We start from the raw sequence: 16,880 nt of genomic DNA on the forward strand, positions 1-16,880 counted from the left end.
CAAATTTCTTTGCTGTGGGAGTAGTCAGGAATTGGAAGAGGCTGCCCAGGGAGATGGTGGAGGTGTTCAAGAAGTGTGTGGCCAGGGCACTTGGGGACATGATTTGATGGCCGTGGTGGTGCTGGCTTGATGGTTGGACTGGATGATCTCAGGCCTTTTCCAACCAGAACAATTCCATGACTGATAGGTGTGTGGCGACTGGAGAGCATCTGGCTGCCTTCTACTAACCGCTCTCATTGCTCTTCCTGCAGAGTCTCCTGCTCAATCAGTCTCTTCTGGAGTCAGAGCACCATCTCCCACCCCTTCAGCAGTGTCCTTGGGATCAGAGAAGCCCAGCAACGTTTCTCAGGACAGAAAAGTTCCTGTTCCCATTGGGACTGAACGGTCTGCACGCATTCGACAAACTGGAACTTCTGCTCCATCTGTTATTGGGAGCAACCTGGCTGCTCCCGTGGGACACAGTGGGATCTGGTCCTTCGAAGGTATAGGTGGCAATCAAGGTACGTGGTGGTCAGCCTTGTCCCTCTGCTTCTTAACCCCAGTATTGCCTTCTCCTCACTTGCCTCTGCAAGGATGATGCAGAACTGAGTGCCTCAGAATGTAGGAGCTTTCAGAGGAATTGGAGCAGGGAGTTTTGGTTGCTCTCTTATCCTCTTAATTGTGTTCTCAGAACCTCAGAGCTTCTGAAACACCCTGGCTGTAAGATTTGTTGCTCAAAGCAAGAAATAACAGGGACAAGAAAAGCAGAGGCCTTCCAAGGCTGAGCTGAGTGAGGATGGTTGGCTTTAGGAAGAGTCTTCAGGAGAGGTGTACCTTTTCTTTCTGCCAATGGCCAGGAGTTAAGGTGTAGCTGTAACCCACAGCTGGGATGGAGCCTTTGCTGCTAGGAGTGGGCAGCTAGTTAGGAACAGGAGTGTCCCACGTGGGAGCTGGCTTTATATGCAGCCCTGCTGTGAGCATTTAGAATCATAGAATCAGTCAGAGTTGGAAAGGACCACAAGGATCAGCCAGTTCCAACCCCCCCTTCCATCCCCAGGGGTACCCTACCCTAGAGCAGGCCACCCACAGCCTCAGCCAGCCTGGCCTTAAACACCTCCAGGGATGAGGCCTCAACCACCTCGCTGGGCAACCCATTCCAACCTCTCACTACTCTCATGCTCAACAACTTCCTCCTCACATCCAGCCTGAGCCTATCCACCTCCAGCTTTGCTCCATTCCCTCTAGTCCTGTCACTACCTGATAGCCTAAAAAGTCCCTCCCCAGCTCTTTTGTAGGCCCCCTTCAGATCCTGGAAGGCCACAATAAGGTCAGCTGGGAGCCTCCTCTCACTAAGCCAAGGCTCTGGACTCCAGTATAGAGCTCAGAGTTCATTCCTGGTGAGGCAGCTTCTCTCAGCAGACACCCCAGAAGGCTTACATGCAGTTGAGGAGACTGCTGCAGGGCTTTGGGGGATGCTTTTAGTGTGGTTTGGGGATTTTTTTTTTTACCTTGGGATGGGAGAGAGGGAATTCCAAGACTGTGCTCTGGAGGTCATGTCAGCTTCCTACAGAAAATGAGATTGGACTGGGTTGCTTTATCCAGTCTGATCCTGAAGACCTCCAAGGCTGGAAGCTGCTCAGCCTCTTTGTACAACCTGTTCAACTGCCTGGCTGAGGAGTCCAGACAGCTTAGGGCTTTGATAAGCTGACTCTGCAGATGCTTTGCATAGGAGGAGTTTTCTGCCCTGGGCTTTTTTCCCCAAATCCAAACGTGACAGGATGTATCCAGCTTTTTTTGTGTGCTTCACAGGTGGTCTCTATCCCACCTTAAGGCTTTAGAAATGAGATGACTTCGTTTGCATTGCTCAGGTTGTCCTTCCTGTCTGCTCTGCTGTTTTCTTTACTTCCACTACCTCAGCATTTTAAGCCTGAGTTCAGACTGGGTTTGACTTTTCTGATGATGAGTCTTAGGATTGCTTCAGAAATGTTTATGTGTTCCTTTTCCCCTCAAAATAATTGCCTTATGGTTTTTTTGTTGGTGGAAAGGTGGCTTTTGAGGTTGGAGCTGTAGCAACAACACCAAGCTGCCTCTAATGCATCCGTGTAGCTTGAACATGAGCATGTCCCCAGCTGGTCACTTTCTGAGTTTGCTTCTCCAAAGTGCTGCTGTGTGTCTTGGTTCAGTAAATCATTGATGAAGGAATGGTAGTGAAGTGGAGCACAGAGCCCTCAAGGTGTGCATGCTCTCTCACAAGCACCAGCCACACCAGGAGTGCAGGTCTGGGAGGAGAAGGAGTTGGCACAGACACCAACAGAGAGCTGGTGAAAGGACTGAGCATGCCTGTCATGGTGTGTGCCAGGTGCCACTTCTGCTGCCCTCCAACCCACCTGTACCAAGGTTTTGCTGCAGGTAGATGCCCAACAGCTGCAAGCAGAGGAAGACAGAGTCACAGCATGGTAGGGATTGGAAGGGACTTCAGGAGATTGAGTCCATTCCCCCTGCCAGAGCAACATCACCTAGGGAAGGTCACAGAGGAACACATCCAGGTGGGTTTGGGTCTCCAGAGAAGGAGACTTCACCACCTCTCTGGGCAGCCTGCTCCAGGGCTCCAGCACCTTTATGTTACAGAAGTTCCTCCTGATGTTTAAATGGAACTTCTGTGGTCAAGTTTATGTTCATTACCCCTTGCCCTGTCACTGAGGACCACTGAGAAGAGTCTGGCCCCATCTTGCTGACAGCCAAAGCCACTTTTAGAGTTGCTGGTGTGCAGAGGTTGAGGCTGGCATGCAGGTGCCGCTGATGCCCTGGCTGATGGTGTTGTGTGTCTCCTAGACAAAGTGGACTGGTGTCACAGTGGGATGGGGAGCCACATGATCCACAGGCCCATGTCTGACCCAGGGGTCTTCTCCCACCAAGCCATGGAGAGGGACAGCACAGGAATCGTGACGCCTTCCGGTACATTCCACCAGCCCGTTCCTGCAGGATACATGGACTTCCCAAAAGTGGGGGTAAGCACCTCCCTGCCCTCCCCACCAGCAGGGCCACTTGACTGCTGTGTCACTGCCCTGGGGCTTAGGTTGGAAGGGACCCTAGAGATCATCCACTGCCACCCCCCTGCTGCAGGCAGGGTCACCTCACACCAGACCAAGTCACTCAAGGCCTCATCCAGCTTGGCCTTGGACACCTCCAGGGAAGGGGCATCCACAGCCTCTCTGGGCAATCTCCCTGAAGGACACCAGGGTGGTGTCACTCAGCTCAGCCACACTCAACTGCAGAAACACCACCTGGCCTTCAGAATGGTGCAGGAACCTAGACCTAGCAACAAATAACTTGCCCGTAACCTAATTAAGACAGGTGTGGAAAGGTTTGCCTTAAATTCAGGCATTCCACAGATGGCCAGGTTGGAAGAGCCTCCAAGGATCATCTGTTCCAAACTTTCTGGGTAAGAGTCCAGTTGCAGTGAGCTGACCCAGCAGCCTGTCAAGCTGAGGTTGAAAACCAGTGTAGGACACTCCACTGCTCTCCTGGGAGATGATTCCAATGTCCAACTGACATTGGAGGAAACATTTTCTTCTGGAGTCCAGTGGGAATTTCCCAGCAGCACCTTGTCCCCATCACTCCTTGTAGAAAGGGAGTCTCCATCCTCCTGGTGGCCACTTGGTGCCGACCTGGAGGCAGGACTGAAGGTGAGGCCCTGCTGTGCCTGTGCAGCAGCAGCTGCTGGGCACACACTGACTGCGGTTCTCCCCCCTCAGGGCATGCCTTTCTCTGTCTATGGCAACGCGATGATCCCTCCTGTAGCCCCCATCACAGATGGTACTGGAGGCCCCATCTTCAACGGGCCTCATGCTGCTGACCCATCTTGGAACTCGCTGATAAAGATGGTCTCAAACTCCACAGAGAACAACGGGCCTCAGACAGTAAGTCCCAGCTCTTGTCTTCACAGCTCTGGGTCAGCTGCAGAGAAAAGCCTGCTTGTTAGCATGGAATTACAGGGTGGTGGTGGTTCTCCTTGCTCACTGACAGCTGCTGAACATCAGCCAGTTCTCCAGACAGGAGTGTTAAGCTGTCCTGAGGACACATCCTCATCCCAAAGTGACTGCAGAGCCAAGGAGTGTGCTGCTGTTGCTTCTGGGAGTGTTTGTACTTGGGAACTGGGGAGCTTGGAGGCTGAAAACCACTCAGCGAAGATGGGTTGTTGTGTTGGGCTTCACTTGGGTGCAGTGCAGACCAGGAGCACTGCAGTGCAGTTCTGACTTCTCAGCTTGTTTGAGCAGTCCCAAAGCACGGTTATGCCACCAAATTACAGTGGTGATTCAGAGAATCCTAGAACAGTTTGGGTTGGAAGGGACCTTTAAGATAATCCAATTCCAACCCCCTGCCATGGGGACACCTCTCACTAGATCAGGTTGCTCAAGGCCTCATCCAACCTGGCCTTGAACACCTCCAGGCAGGGTGCATGTTCCAAAAAAAGTTTTTAGTTTCTTCTGAGCTCTGTTGAGCAGCCCCAAAGCAGTGGTGTCAAGGCTTGTTTTGAGATGCCCCAAAGCATGGAGTTGAAGCTTGTTTTGAGCTGCCCCAAAGTGTGGAGTTAAGGCTTGTTTTGAGCTGCCCCAAAGCACGGAGTTAAGGCTTGTTTTGAGCTGCCCCAAAGCATGGAGTTGAGGCTCGTTTTGAGCAGCCCCAAAGCGTGGAGTTGAGGCTTGTTTTGAGCAGCCCCAAAGCATGGAGTTGAGGCTTGTTTTGAGCTGCCCCAAAGCATGGAGTTGAGGCTTGTTTTGAGCTGCTCCAAAGCATGGAGTTGAGGCTTGTTGCAAGCTGCCCCAAAGCATGGAGTTGAGGCTTGTTTTGAGCTGCTCCAAAGCATGGAGTTGAGGCTTGTTGCAAGCTGCCCCAAAGCATGGAGTTGAGGCTTGTTTTGAGCTGCTCCAAAGCACGGAGTTGAAGCTTGTTTTGAGCAGCCCCAAAGCAATGGAGTTGAGACTTGTTTTGAGCTGCCCCAAAACATGGAGTTAAGGCTTGTTTTGAGCTGCTCCAAAGCATGGAGTTGAGGCTTGTTGCAAGCTGCCCCAAAGCACGAAATCAAGGCTTATATTCAGCAGCTCCACGGTGTTAACCAAAGCTTTCTCTTTCAGGTGTGGACTGGAACTTGGACACCTCACATGAACAGTGTGCATATGAACCAACTGGGCTGAGTGGGATCAACTTGCCTAGCCATGAGAATCCCTTTTTTTGCAGAGGAGAACACAAGTGGCAGAAACAGTTTATGTGCTCCCAGATCATTCTACTGATGTGCTTGACTGAAGTGTGTAGGCTTTTTGCAGAAGAACTTAACTAACTGACCTTTTTCTGTGAACATTGTGACCACCCATTCCCCACCATCATATGTTTCAACTTAGTTAGCCTTTACTCTTTCTTTTCCTCTCTTCTTTTCTTTTCTTTTGGGATTATTTTCTTTTTCCTTTTGGTTTTGTTTTCATTTTGGGTTTTGGTTTTTTTTTTTTGGTTCTGTTTTGGGTTTTGTTTTTGGTTTGTTTTTTTTTTTCCCTGACATAACTTTCTGTTGAAGCTGTCCTTTGGCTGGTTGGTTTTAGTACTGTAAACTGCTTCTGAGCAAACACAGAAATTTAGCAAAATTATATAAACTTGATCCTGAAGTTTTAGAATGGCAAATAAATGTACAATTGTTTACATAACAAATGGCTAAGCAGAAAGTAAAAATTTCAATATGTCAGTATAGAGGCTCTACTTTATGTAGACTTAAATTAATGTGAGATATGTACCTTCATATTCAGAAATCTGGATGTTTCCTTCATACATTAAACTATTAATAAGCATAACTTTTCTACTTGTGTAATTTAAGTGCATTAGGGAGTCCAAAACAAAAATCTCTCTTGGATTATTTTAATTGCTGTTGGGTTTTTTTCTGTAGCCATGTACTAAGAGTTTGAAGCTTTCTTCCCTCGAAGCCTTTTCAGCAAAAAAAGCAGCTGAGAAAGCAGCCTTTTGGCACATCCAAGGTCATCTCCACACTGAAGCTTCTCCCACTTGCCTCATGGATAGGCTGCAAGAGTTGGGACTTTTCAGCCTGGAGAAGAGAAGGCTTTGAGGAGACCTTGGAGTGGCCTTCCAGTATCTGAAGGTGGTCTACAGGAGGACTGGAGAGGGACTGTTTACAAGGTCTTGTAGTGACAGGATAAGGAGTAATGGGTTTAAACTGGCAGAGGGGAGATTGAAAGTGGATGTTAGGAAGGAGCTCTTTCCAGGGAGGGTGGGGAGACACTGGCACAGGTTGCCCAGGGAGGCTGTGGCTGCTCCCTCCCTGGAGGTGTTCAAGACCAGGTTGGATGAGGCCTTTAGCAACCTGTTCTAGTGGGAGGTGTCCCTGCCTGTGGCAGGGGCTTGGAACTGGCTGAGCTTTGAGGTCCCTTCCAACCTAAACCATTCTATGATTCTGTCACACTGCAGCAGCCATTAAAAGTGGTTCTTGACTCAGCAAGGTCTGTTCTGCCCAGAGCTCTCCTCTGGGTCCTTCCTTTGCCTCCAAAAGTCACAAAATTGTCAGAGTTGGAAGGATCCACAAAGATCATCCAGTTCCAACCCCCCCCCCACCATGGGCAAGGACATCTTCCAGTTGTCCAGATCCACATCCAGCCCGGCCTTAAAAACACCCAGGGATGGGGCTTCCACCACTTCCCTGGGCAACCTCTTCCAGTGTCTCACCACCCTCATGGCAAAGAACTTCTTCCTAATGTCTGATCCTGTAGCTTGGATCTATTCCCCCAAGTCCTATCGCTACTCAACACCTTAAAATGCTCACCAGCTTTCTTGGATGCCCCCTTCAGATATTGGAAGGCCACAATAAGGTCTCCTTGGAGTCTTCTCCAAACTGATCAACCCCAACTCTCTCAGCCTGTCTTCATAGAGTCATTTCAGAACATACATCCTTGGTGTCCTCCTAGCTCAAGAATGAGACCCAGATTTAGCAGAGCTTCACTGCTGAAAGCAGGCTCGGGAGGAAGACTTATTTCAGAGTAAGTGGCTTTGTTCTAACAGGCAATCTCTTGCTTCAAAGTGGGTCACTGCCTTGTGAAGGCTCATTTGGAAAATCCAAGTGAACATTTCCTTAGTCACGATCAGGAGCTGTCACCTTCTGCCTTTGGAGCTTCGTGGAGTGAACAGCAGAACCAGGAGGTGTGAAGTCCCAGGGGCCCTGTGAGGCAAGAGTCAGCAGTGACACACAGCTGCAGTCAGGCTCCCTGTGCAGTCTCTGTATGTTTGGCTTACATTAGAACTACACATCAAACATGATTTGAGAGCCAGCCAGGGTCACCTGTTGCTGGTTGTTGTGCAGGGAAGACCAGAAAAGTTGAAACAGTTCATTTTGTCCTTGCTTGGAATCATAGAATCAAGCAGGTTGGAAGAGACCTCCAAGCTCAGCCAGGCCAACCTAGCACCCAGCCCTGGCCAAGCAACCAGACCATGGCACTAAGTGCCTCAGCCAGGCTTGGCTTCAACACCTCCAGGCATGGCGACTCCACCACCTCCCTGGGCAGCCCATTCCAATGCCAATCACTCTCTCTGGCAACAACTTCCTCCTAACATCCAGCCTAGACCTCCCCTGCCACAACTTCACACTGTGTCCCCTTGTTCTGGTGCTGCTTGCCTGGCAGCAGAGCCCAACCCCACCTGGCTACAGCCTCCCTGCAGGTAGTTGTAGACAGCAATGAGGTCTGCCCTGAGCCTCCTCTTCTGCAGGCTGCACACCCCCAGCTCCCTCAACCTCTCCTCACAGGGCTGTGCTCCAGGCTACTCACCAGCTTCATTGCCCTTCTCTGGACACCTTCCAGCACCTCAACATCTCTCTTGAATTGAGGAGCCCAGAACTGGACACAGCACTCATGGTGTGGCTTGGACCCTTCTGTTCCAAGTTACAATCTGGGGAAGAAGTAACCCAGCTGTATTAAGCAGGCTGCTCCTGAGGCTGTAAGGTAAGAAGTGTCCTGCTGACCCCCCTAGCTGAGGTTAAAGCAGAACAAAATGCTGCTGTCTGGTCATTGTGCTGCACCATTGAAAGCCAGGAGGAGGAAAAAATGCCAGTTGGCTGAGGAAGCCTTTTTAACTCTGGTGATATTTCCGAGGTGCCCAGAAGGCCTGTGCATACCCAGGTCCATAAATGTGCCTTTAGGTGATGCTCTAAATAAAAGCAAGCTCCTTTGCCTGGCTGGCTGATCCACCTGCAAGACAAAACACCTTGTGTGAAAAGCTGTGAAGGAAGATGAGTGAAACTCCACATCAGCAGCTTGCTGTGAGTATTGCAGTGCCCTGCCAGACTCCTCTAGAACCTTGAGCCCTCTCTTGTTTTTCTTCTTAAGTAGATATATTTATCTTAATACTTCAGTGCTCTTTAAGATCATTGGAAATAATGTTGTGTAAGGTCCAGCTGCAGAGCTGTAACTAGTGGAATCCCCCAGGGATCAGTGCTGGGTCCAGTCCTGTTCAACATCTTCATCAGTGACACTGATGAGGGAACAGACAGGCAGAGTCTGCTCAGCAGTTTGCTGATGACACCAGGCTGGGAGGCTTGGCTGATAGAGCTGCAGGCTGTGTGGCCATCCAGTGAGACCTGGCCAGAAGGAGCTGGGCACAGAGGAACCAGATGAGGTTCAACAAGGACAAGTGTAGAGTCCTGCACCTGGGGAGGAGTAATAAACTGCAGCAGTCCAGGCTGGGAGGTGACTGCTGGAGAGCAGCCCTGTGGAGAGGGACCTGGGGGTGCTGGTGGAGAACATCCATGGCACAGCAATGTGCCCTTGTGGCCAAGAAGGCCAATGGGATCCTGGGGTGTATTAAGCAGACTGTGTCCAGCAGATCAAGGGAGGTTCTCCCTCTCTATGCTCTGATGAGATCTCATCTTGAGTACTGCACTCAGTTTTGGGCTCCCCAGTTGAAGAGGGACAGGGATCTGCCTGAGAGGGTGCAGTGGAGGGCTGTGAGGATGATGAGGGGAGTGGAGCACTGCCTGATGAGGAGAGGCTGAGGGACCTGGGGCTGCTTAGTCTGGAAAAGACTGAGAGGGGATTTAATCAATGTTTGTAAATACCTAAGGGGTAGGGATCAGGAGAGGGGGGGACAGGCTCTGCTCACTTGCTATTTGGGATAGGACAAGGAGCAATGGGTGTAAGCTGCAGCACAGGAGGTTCTGCTGCAGCACAGGAGATTCTACTGCAACACAAGGGGGAACTTCTTTACTGTAAGGGTCCCAGAGCACTGGAACAGGCTGCCCAGAGAGGCTGTGGAATCTCTTGCTCTAGAGACTTCCAAGGCCTGTCTGGATGTGCTCCTGTGTGACCTGAGCTAGATTGTAGGGTCCTGCTCTGGCAGGGGGTTGGACTTGATCTCTTGAGTGCCTTCCAAGCCCTGACATCCTGTGAGCCTGTGAAATAATCCTCCCTGAGAAATAAATGCTGAGGATATATTGCCTGCTGGTCAAAAGAACAAAGCCTCTGGGGGTGGAGTTCCTTTACCTGTAATTTGACTTAAGAAATGATGGGAAGGAGAGCACAGGCTGGGTGCTACCTTTATGGCTTCAAGCTTGGTGACTGAAGTCCCTGGGGGCTTCTGGATGTATGCATGAGGGGCATTTTTTTAGTTCAATACTGCATATCTAATGCTTTTTACATGGCCAGTTTAAAATACATCTATTTATCCACTTTAGGTCCCGGGGCAGGTGATCTTTATACCCCCATTTAGAGGCTGGAGGTGTGGATGTGGAGGCAGCAGGAGGCGTGGATGTGGAGGCAGCAGGAGGCGTGGATGTGGAGGCAGCAGGAGGCGTGGGTGTGGAGGCAGCAGGAGGGGTGGGTTTGGAGGCAGCAGGAGGCGTGGGTGTGGAGGCAGCAGGAGGTGTGGATGTGGAGGCAGCAGGAGGCGTGGATGTGCAGGCAGCTGGAGGGGTGGGTGTGGAGGCAGCAGGAGGGGTGGGTTTGGAGGCAGCAGGAGGCGTGGGTGTGGAGGCAGCAGGAGGTGTGGATGTGGAGGCAGCAGGAGGCGTGGGTGTGGAGGCAGCTGGAGGGGTGGGTGTGGAGGCAGCAGGAGGCGTGGGTGTGGAGGCAGCTGGAGGGGTGGGTTTGGAGGCAGCAGGAGGCGTGGGTGCGGAGGCAGCTGGAGGGGTGGGTTTGGAGGCAGCAGGAGGCGTGGGTGCGGAGGCAGCAGGAAGCGTGGGTTTGGAGGCAGCAGGAGGCGTGGGTGCGGAGGCAGCTGGAGGGGTGGGTTTGGAGGCAGCAGGAGGCGTGGGTGCGGAGGCAGCTGGAGGGGTGGGTTTGGAGGCAGCAGGAGGCGTGGATGTGGAGGCAGCAGGAAGCGTGGGTTTGGAGGCAGCAGGAGGCGTGGGTTTGGAGGCAGCAGGAGGCGTGGGTGCGGAGGCAGATAGCGGCACACATGCACCATTCCCAGCTCGCCGGGGCTCACGGCGGGAGCAGGACGAGCCCGGGGCCGGGTGCCGCTGCTCCAGGAATTGCTCCTTTCCTCCCGCTCCCCTTCCCGTCCGCGCCGCCCTTCCTCCTGCCCTCACTCAACATGGCAGCCGCGCCGCCGGAAGTGCGCCCCCGTGCGCAGCGCCCCCGTGCGCAGCGCTCCCGTGCGCAGCGCCCCCGTGCGCAGCGCCCCCGTGCGCAGCGCCCCCGTGCGCAGCGCCCCCGTGCGCAGCGCCCCCGTGCGCAGCGCCCCCGTGCGCAGCGCCCCCTGTCTCGGTGCCGGCGCCATGTGGCGGCTGAGGCGGCTGCGGGGCTGGGCTCGTCCTGCCGCGGCGGCCTCGGTGGTGGCGGCGGCGAGCGGCGGCCCTGGCGGCTGGTACGAGAGTGTGGCGCGATCGGCGCCGGTGCACTGGGCTGAGGAGGCGTTGTTGTCGCTGCAGGCGGCCGGCGAGCTGCCTTGGTGGGCCGCCATTGCGTGCGGCGCCGCCTTGCTCCGCACCGCTGTCACCCTGCCGCTGGCTGCGCACCAGGGCCGCCTCCTGGCCAAGGTGGGTGCCCGCCGGTGAGGGCCCCGGGGCTTAGCTGTGTGCGGGGGGCACTGAGGGAAAGGGCTGGCGCAGGCCCCAGGACCTAGCAGTGTGAAGGAGGGACTGAAGGGGGAAGGGGTGATGTGGGCAGCAGGACAAGGGAGGTTACTCTGCCCCTGTGCTCAGCGCTGCTCAGGCCGCAGCTTGAGTGCTGTGTCCAGTTCTGGGCTCCTCAGTTCAAGAGAGATGTTGCAGTACTGGAAGGTGTCCACAGGAGGGCGCCAAAGCTGGTGAGGGGCCTGGAGCACAGCCCTGTGAGGAGAGGCTGAGGGAGCTGGGGGTGTGCAGCCTGCAGAAGAGGAGGCTCAGGGCAGAGCTTACAGCTCTCTACCTGAAGGGAGGCTGTAGCCAGGTGGGGTTGGTCTTTTCTCTCAGGCACCCAGCAACACAACAAGAGGACACAGTCTCAAGCTGTGCCAGGGCAGGTTTAGGCTGGACGTTAGGAAGAAGTTCTTCACCACAAGAGTGATTGGCATTGGAATGGGCTGCCCGGGGAGGTGGTGGAGGTGTCTAAAAGCCTGGATGAGGCACTTAGTGCCATGGGTTAGTTAATTAGAAGGTGTTAGGTTGGACTCGATGATCTTAGAGGTCTTTTCCATGCTGGTTGATTCTGTGTCCCTGGGGCTGAGCTCTGCAGGAGGGACTGAGGGGCACACCTGGCATGGGCCCCGGCATGTAAACATTTCTGCTTCCTTTTAGCTAGCTGGAAAACTTGCAGCCTGAGATTAAAAGCCTCTCTGAGCGTCTCCGCTATGAAGTGTCCGTCCGTGGGAAGCAGATGGGTTGGTCTGAAAAGGTGGCCAGGTAAGCTGGTGATGCTGTGGACCTCAGCGTGTCCCAGACCGAGGAGGTGGCAGGGGGGGAAAGTATCACAGTATCATCAGGGTTGGAAGAGACCTCACAGATCATCAAGTCCAACCCTTTACCACAGAGCTCAAGGCTAGACCATGGCACCAAGTGCCACGTCCAACCTTGCCTTGAACAGCTCCAAGGACGGCGACTCCACCACCTCCCCGGGCAGCCCATTCCAGTGCCCAATGACTCTCTCAGTGAAGAACTTTCTCCTCACCTCCAGCCTAAATCTCCCCTGGCGCAGCCTGAGGCTGTGTCCTCTTGTTCTGGTGCTGGCCACCTGAGAGAAGAGAGCAACCTCCTCCTGGCCACAACCACCCCTCAGGTAGTTGTAGACAGCAATAAGGTCACCCCTGAGCCTCCTCTTCTCCAGGCTAACCAATCCCAGCTCCCTCAGCCTCTCCTCGTAGGGCTGTGCTCAAGGCCTCTCCCCAGCCTCGTCGCCCTTCTCTGGACACGCTCAAGCATCTCAACGTTCCTTTTAAACTCCTTTGAGCAAGACTCTGACACAAGAGTCGTTTGTGTGTGGTGTTTGGGGATATGGTTTAGGGGGGAAGCCTGTAGAGTAGGGTCAGTGGTTGGACTTGGTGACCCTGAGGATCTTCATCTAACCTGAATGTTTCTGTAATCAAGGTTCAGTCACCCAGGGCTTAGATTTTCTTGCCACTTGCCTCCATCAAAGTTGTGAGGGAAAGAGGTTGGCAAATGTGGGAGGTGTAGTTGGAGATGGCTTTGAGGTGGTCTAGAGTTGCACCTAAAGAAGGTGTTAGGGCAACGTGCCTGCTCTGGAACGGTTCTTTGCCAAGGTGAGGAGTTGCCTGTGGGGGCCACGAAGATAGTCAGAGGGCTGGAGCACCTCTGCTACGAGGACAGGTTACAAGAGTTGGGGCTCTGCAGCCTGGAGAAAAGAAGACTTCGAGGAGACCTTGGAGTGGCCTTCCAGTACCTGAAGAGGACTACAGGAAGGCTGGGGAGGGACTATTGACAAGGTCTTGTATTGACAGGAGTTTAAACTGGCAAAGGGAAGGTTCAAACTAGATGTTAGGAAGAAGCTCTTTCCAGTGAGGGTGGTGAGACACTGGCACAGGTCGCCGAGGGAGATTGTGGCTGCTCCCTCCCTGGAGGTGTTCAAGGCCAGGTTGGATGAGGCCCTTGAGTGGGAGGTGTCCCTGCCTATGGCACAGGGGGGGTTGGAACCAGATGAGCTTCGAGGTCCCTTCTAACCTAAACCATTCTGTGACATGAGAGGACTTTGTCTGTCTTCCCCTCAGGCTGCAGTTCCAGAGGAACCTGCGGAGGCTCATCACGGAGCTGTACATCCGAGACAACTGCCACCCCTTCAAGGCCACGCTGCTGCTCTGGGTGCAGGTCCCCATGTGGGTCTGCGTGTCCCTCGCGCTGCGCAACTGCAGCGTGGGTGCCGCGGGCGCAGAAGGTGACGGAGCTGAACGCGCTCCCCAGCAGGCAGCCTTGGCTCAGCATCAGGGTTTGGGGCCGCTGTTAGTCACCACAGCCTCTTGAGCTGGATGTAGAGCTGGTAGCAAACCTGCTCTGCTGCTGAGTTTTTGAGCTGGCTGTGGTTGAGTCCTAGAGGAAGAGCTGTTTTAAGCTGAGTTTAAAAGCCTTAACGGTGTTGGTCCTGTAGATAAAACCTGCCTAGAGACTTGGGTGGTTTCATGATGCGTGTCCCCTCCCTGGAGGTGTTTGAGGCCAGGCTGGATGAGGCCCTGAGCAACCTGGGCTGGTGAGAGGTGTCCCTGCCTGTGACAGGGGGTTGGAACTGGATGAGCTTGAAGGTCCTTTCCAACCCATTCTTTGAATGTACAAATCATTGACTGGGGTTGGCAGGGACCTTTAAAGGTCACCTTGGTTTTCTCTCACCATCTTCAGTGGCTGAGTTGAGCAAGGAGAGGATGATTTCAGAGCACTCTTTCACGTTGCCTTCCTTTAGCTTAACCTGGCATAAGCACTCAACTTTTGGTGCTATGAATCTATGACAGTGCTCTCTTCACCTCCTGAAGGTGGACAAAGTGATTCCTTTCAGTCCAGCACTTAACTCTGTACCCTTCCTCCCAGTACCTGAAGGAGGCTACAAGAAAGCTGGGGAGGGACTGTGACTTTTGACAAGGACTGGGAATGACAGGATGAGAGGGAGTGGATTGAATCTTGAGGAGGGGAGATTGGGATTAGAGAGGGGGAAGAAATTCTTGACAGTGAGGGTGGGGAGACACTGACACAGGTTGTCCAGGGAGGCTGTGGATGCCTCCTCCCTGGAGGTGTCCAAGGCCAGGTTGGATGAGGCCTTTAGCAGTGTGGGCTAGTGGGAAGTGTCTTTGCCTGTGGCAGGGGGTTTGGAACTGGATGATCTTGAAGATTCCTTACAACCCAACCCCCTCTGTGATTCTCTTGGTGCAGTTCCAACTGACTTGAGGTAGCAAATCTTACTGAATTCTGTGTTTGCTTTACCCCTGCAGTTCAAGAACAGCTTTCAGCAGGTGGAGCCTTGTGGTTCACAGACCTCACAGCACCAGATTCTACCTGGATTTTGCCAGTTTCTCTTGGGTTGGTGAATTTGCTGCTAGTGGAGGTAGGTTGGAGCAGCAAACAAGATGATTGCCAAGAGGAGAGTTCTTTCCACAGCACTAATTTGGACTTAAGGACACTTGCAGGTTACCACTGCTTTAAGTGCATGAAGCAGAGCTGAATGGCAGCTGCATAATGTTCTGCACTTCAGTGTCAGGGTACCTTGGTCAGAGGTGACAACCTCTGATGAGACAGGTCTGAGGTGTTGGCTCAGCAGAAAGGTAGGCTTGGCTCTGAAGAGTCTCCTGTATGGAGGTTCTGATGATATTCTTGGCTGCTAAGCATCCTAAAGCACCCTTCAGGGTTGTTGGTTTGTTCTTCCCTCCAGCTATTAGTTAGTGCTTTGTGGTATTGACACTTATTAATTGACAATATTATGTGTTCTTAATGGTGAAAGAAACCCAGAGCTTGTTCAGATGGTTGGGCTGATTCATGGACAGAAACAGAAAGGGGGAAAAGAGGAGTAAAAAACCCTGAAGTCTTAATTTCCCCCTTTTGAGGGGTAGTTTATTGGAGATACTTTTCTTCTTGCTTTTCCTTTTAGCTGCCTCTTCAAACTCTGCCCCTCCAGATCTCATTCAGATTCCATTTTCTTGTCTCTCATCTAGAAGTGGAGGAAAATAGTAATAGTAGAGCTGCTTCTGCTTTGGTTCCCTTACCCATCAGCTGTGTTGGGTCTGCTGCTGTCAGCAGCCTCTTCCCTGAGGGCTGTGCTTCAAGTGGTGGAACTTTGTGTGAGGTTTCTGTTACCCTGAAGGCATTGTTGGTAACTCTGGGTTCCTTCCCTTGCAGATCTTTGCTTCACAGAAGATGCAGGCTTCCAGGTTGCAGAAGCTTGCCACGAATTTCTTCCGAGTGATGTCAGTGGTGATGATCCCTGTGGCTGCCACAGTCCCCTCTGTAAGTGCAGAGCCTCCTCCCCTGGCACTCTGCTGTCTTCCTGGGCCTTGAGGGAGCAGCCCACGTGTCTGGTGCCACCTTCTGTGGGAGTGAGCCCTCAAACAGCCTCTTTGGTTTACATTGGTATTAATGTCCTCAGTGTTCTGGCCCAACAGGGAAGAATCTGCAACCTTCCCTTTTCTGACCATCACTTTTTGGGGCTTGGGAGGACCTTCCAAGTGGGTTAGCATCCTGGCTGTGATCTGAAAATGAGAGCAAAGCTTTTCTGTAAGGAGAGAAAGACAAAGGTTTGCTTGCTCTGGAAAACAACATCGTTCTAGCAGAGCTGTGAGATAAGGTCTTAGATAAGGAAGCTTCCTAGATTCATAGAAGGACTTGGGTTGGAAAGGACTTTGAAGATCATCCATTTCCAACCCTCTGCCATGGGCAGAGGCACCTCCCACTGGTCCAGGTTGCTCAAGGCCTCATCCAAGCTGGCCTTGAATGCCTTCGGGGGGGACATTTTCCAGAGTATCCTTCAAACCCTTCCCATTTTCACCAGGTGTTTTACAGACCTTTGGCAGCTGTTAGCTGAGGTTGAGGGTCTCAGTGCTTGGCTCCTCAGCTTGCAGTGTGAGATGCAGCAAGTAAAGCAAGTTGGTGTGAATTGATTTATGAGCTGTGGACAAACTTCAGGCTGCAGAAGAATAGAGTGAGGAAGATGTGGGATGGCAGCCACTGTTGGTACTGAGAGGAGCAGGTTTAGGTGACCTCTCTGTCTGACTGCAGTGGCTGTGGTGGGCAAAGAGCTGCCCAGACCTGCAGAACTACCCTCTTGCCTTGAGGCTGACCTTGCCTGCTTGTCTCCTTGCAGTCCATGGCCTTGTACTGGCTGAGCTCCAGCCTGGTGGGGCTCTCACACAACCTCTTGCTGCGTTCTCCAGCCTTCCGCCGGCTCTGCTGCATCCCAAGGACCAAGTCTGAGTCGGACACTCCCTACAGGGACATGCTGGCTGCCTTGGCTGCCAAGTACAGCTTCAGGAGGTGATGGCACCTGGGCTGGCCCTCAGGTTTTGCATGGGTAACTGAGGGGTGCTGCTTCCCTGAGCTGTGTTTGCTGCACTCGTATTCGTGTTCCAATAAAGCACTGACTGATCCTTCAGCACAGGTGAGGCTTTGTTGGCAGCTTCTCCTGGATTGGAAAAGCCCTCTGAGAATGTCCAGTTCAGCCAGCCTAGCACCACCATGGCCACTAAACCATGGTCCTGAGTGCCATGGCCACTAAACCCTAGCCCTGAGTGCCATGGTCACCTTTCTTAACACCTCCAGGCAAGGGGACTCCACCACCTCCCTGGGCAGCCTCTTTCTAATCCCTGACCATTCTTGCACCAAAGAAATTTTTCCTCATATCCAACCTAAACTTCCCCTGGCACAGTTTCAGGCCATTGCCTCTTCAGTCACCTGAGACTAGGGAGAAGAGACCAACCCCACCTCACTGCAGCCTCCTCTTAGGGAGCTGTAGAGA

At 52.9% G+C, this 16,880-nt stretch overlaps 2 protein-coding genes across 6 annotated transcripts in view; both read left to right on the plus strand.

The window, feature by feature from the left end:
• The window catches only part of ANKRD17 (ankyrin repeat domain 17), a 95,497-nt gene extending 89,678 nt beyond the window's left edge, over window positions 1-5,819 (plus strand). For all 5 annotated transcript variants that reach the window (XM_064149680.1, XM_064149681.1, XM_064149683.1 and 2 more), the window contains 4 exons: window positions 252-500; window positions 2,812-2,987; window positions 3,735-3,899; window positions 5,115-5,819. In XM_064149680.1, coding sequence (XP_064005750.1) covers window positions 252-500; window positions 2,812-2,987; window positions 3,735-3,899; window positions 5,115-5,174 — 650 coding nt within the window. In that variant the 3' untranslated portion in view covers window positions 5,175-5,819. The remainder of the gene's footprint in view (window positions 1-251; window positions 501-2,811; window positions 2,988-3,734; window positions 3,900-5,114) is intronic.
• A 4,874-nt stretch (window positions 5,820-10,693) lies between these two features.
• On the plus strand, window positions 10,694-16,517 carry LOC135178965 (cytochrome c oxidase assembly protein COX18, mitochondrial). Its single transcript, XM_064150395.1, has 6 exons — window positions 10,694-11,002; window positions 11,745-11,845; window positions 13,165-13,328; window positions 14,368-14,480; window positions 15,269-15,376; window positions 16,230-16,517. The coding sequence occupies exons 1-6, from the start codon at window positions 10,742-10,744 to the stop codon at window positions 16,401-16,403; spliced, it is 921 nt and encodes a 306-aa protein (XP_064006465.1). The 5' UTR covers window positions 10,694-10,741; the 3' UTR covers window positions 16,404-16,517.
• Window positions 16,518-16,880: the final 363 nt, after the last annotated feature.

Source organism: Pogoniulus pusillus, chromosome 10 (assembly GCF_015220805.1).
Source record: "Pogoniulus pusillus isolate bPogPus1 chromosome 10, bPogPus1.pri, whole genome shotgun sequence".
NCBI lineage: Eukaryota > Metazoa > Chordata > Aves > Piciformes > Lybiidae > Pogoniulus > Pogoniulus pusillus.

Coding starts and splice junctions, on each gene's coding strand:
- LOC135178965 (XM_064150395.1), top strand. CDS start 10,742: ATGTGGCGGCTGAGGCGGCTGCGGGGCTGGGCTCGTCCTGCCGCGGCG. Junction 14,481..15,268: donor TGAATTTGCTGCTAGTGGAG/GTAGGTTGGAGC, acceptor CTTCCCTTGCAG/ATCTTTGCTTCACAGAAGAT. Junction 15,377..16,229: donor TGGCTGCCACAGTCCCCTCT/GTAAGTGCAGAG, acceptor GTCTCCTTGCAG/TCCATGGCCTTGTACTGGCT.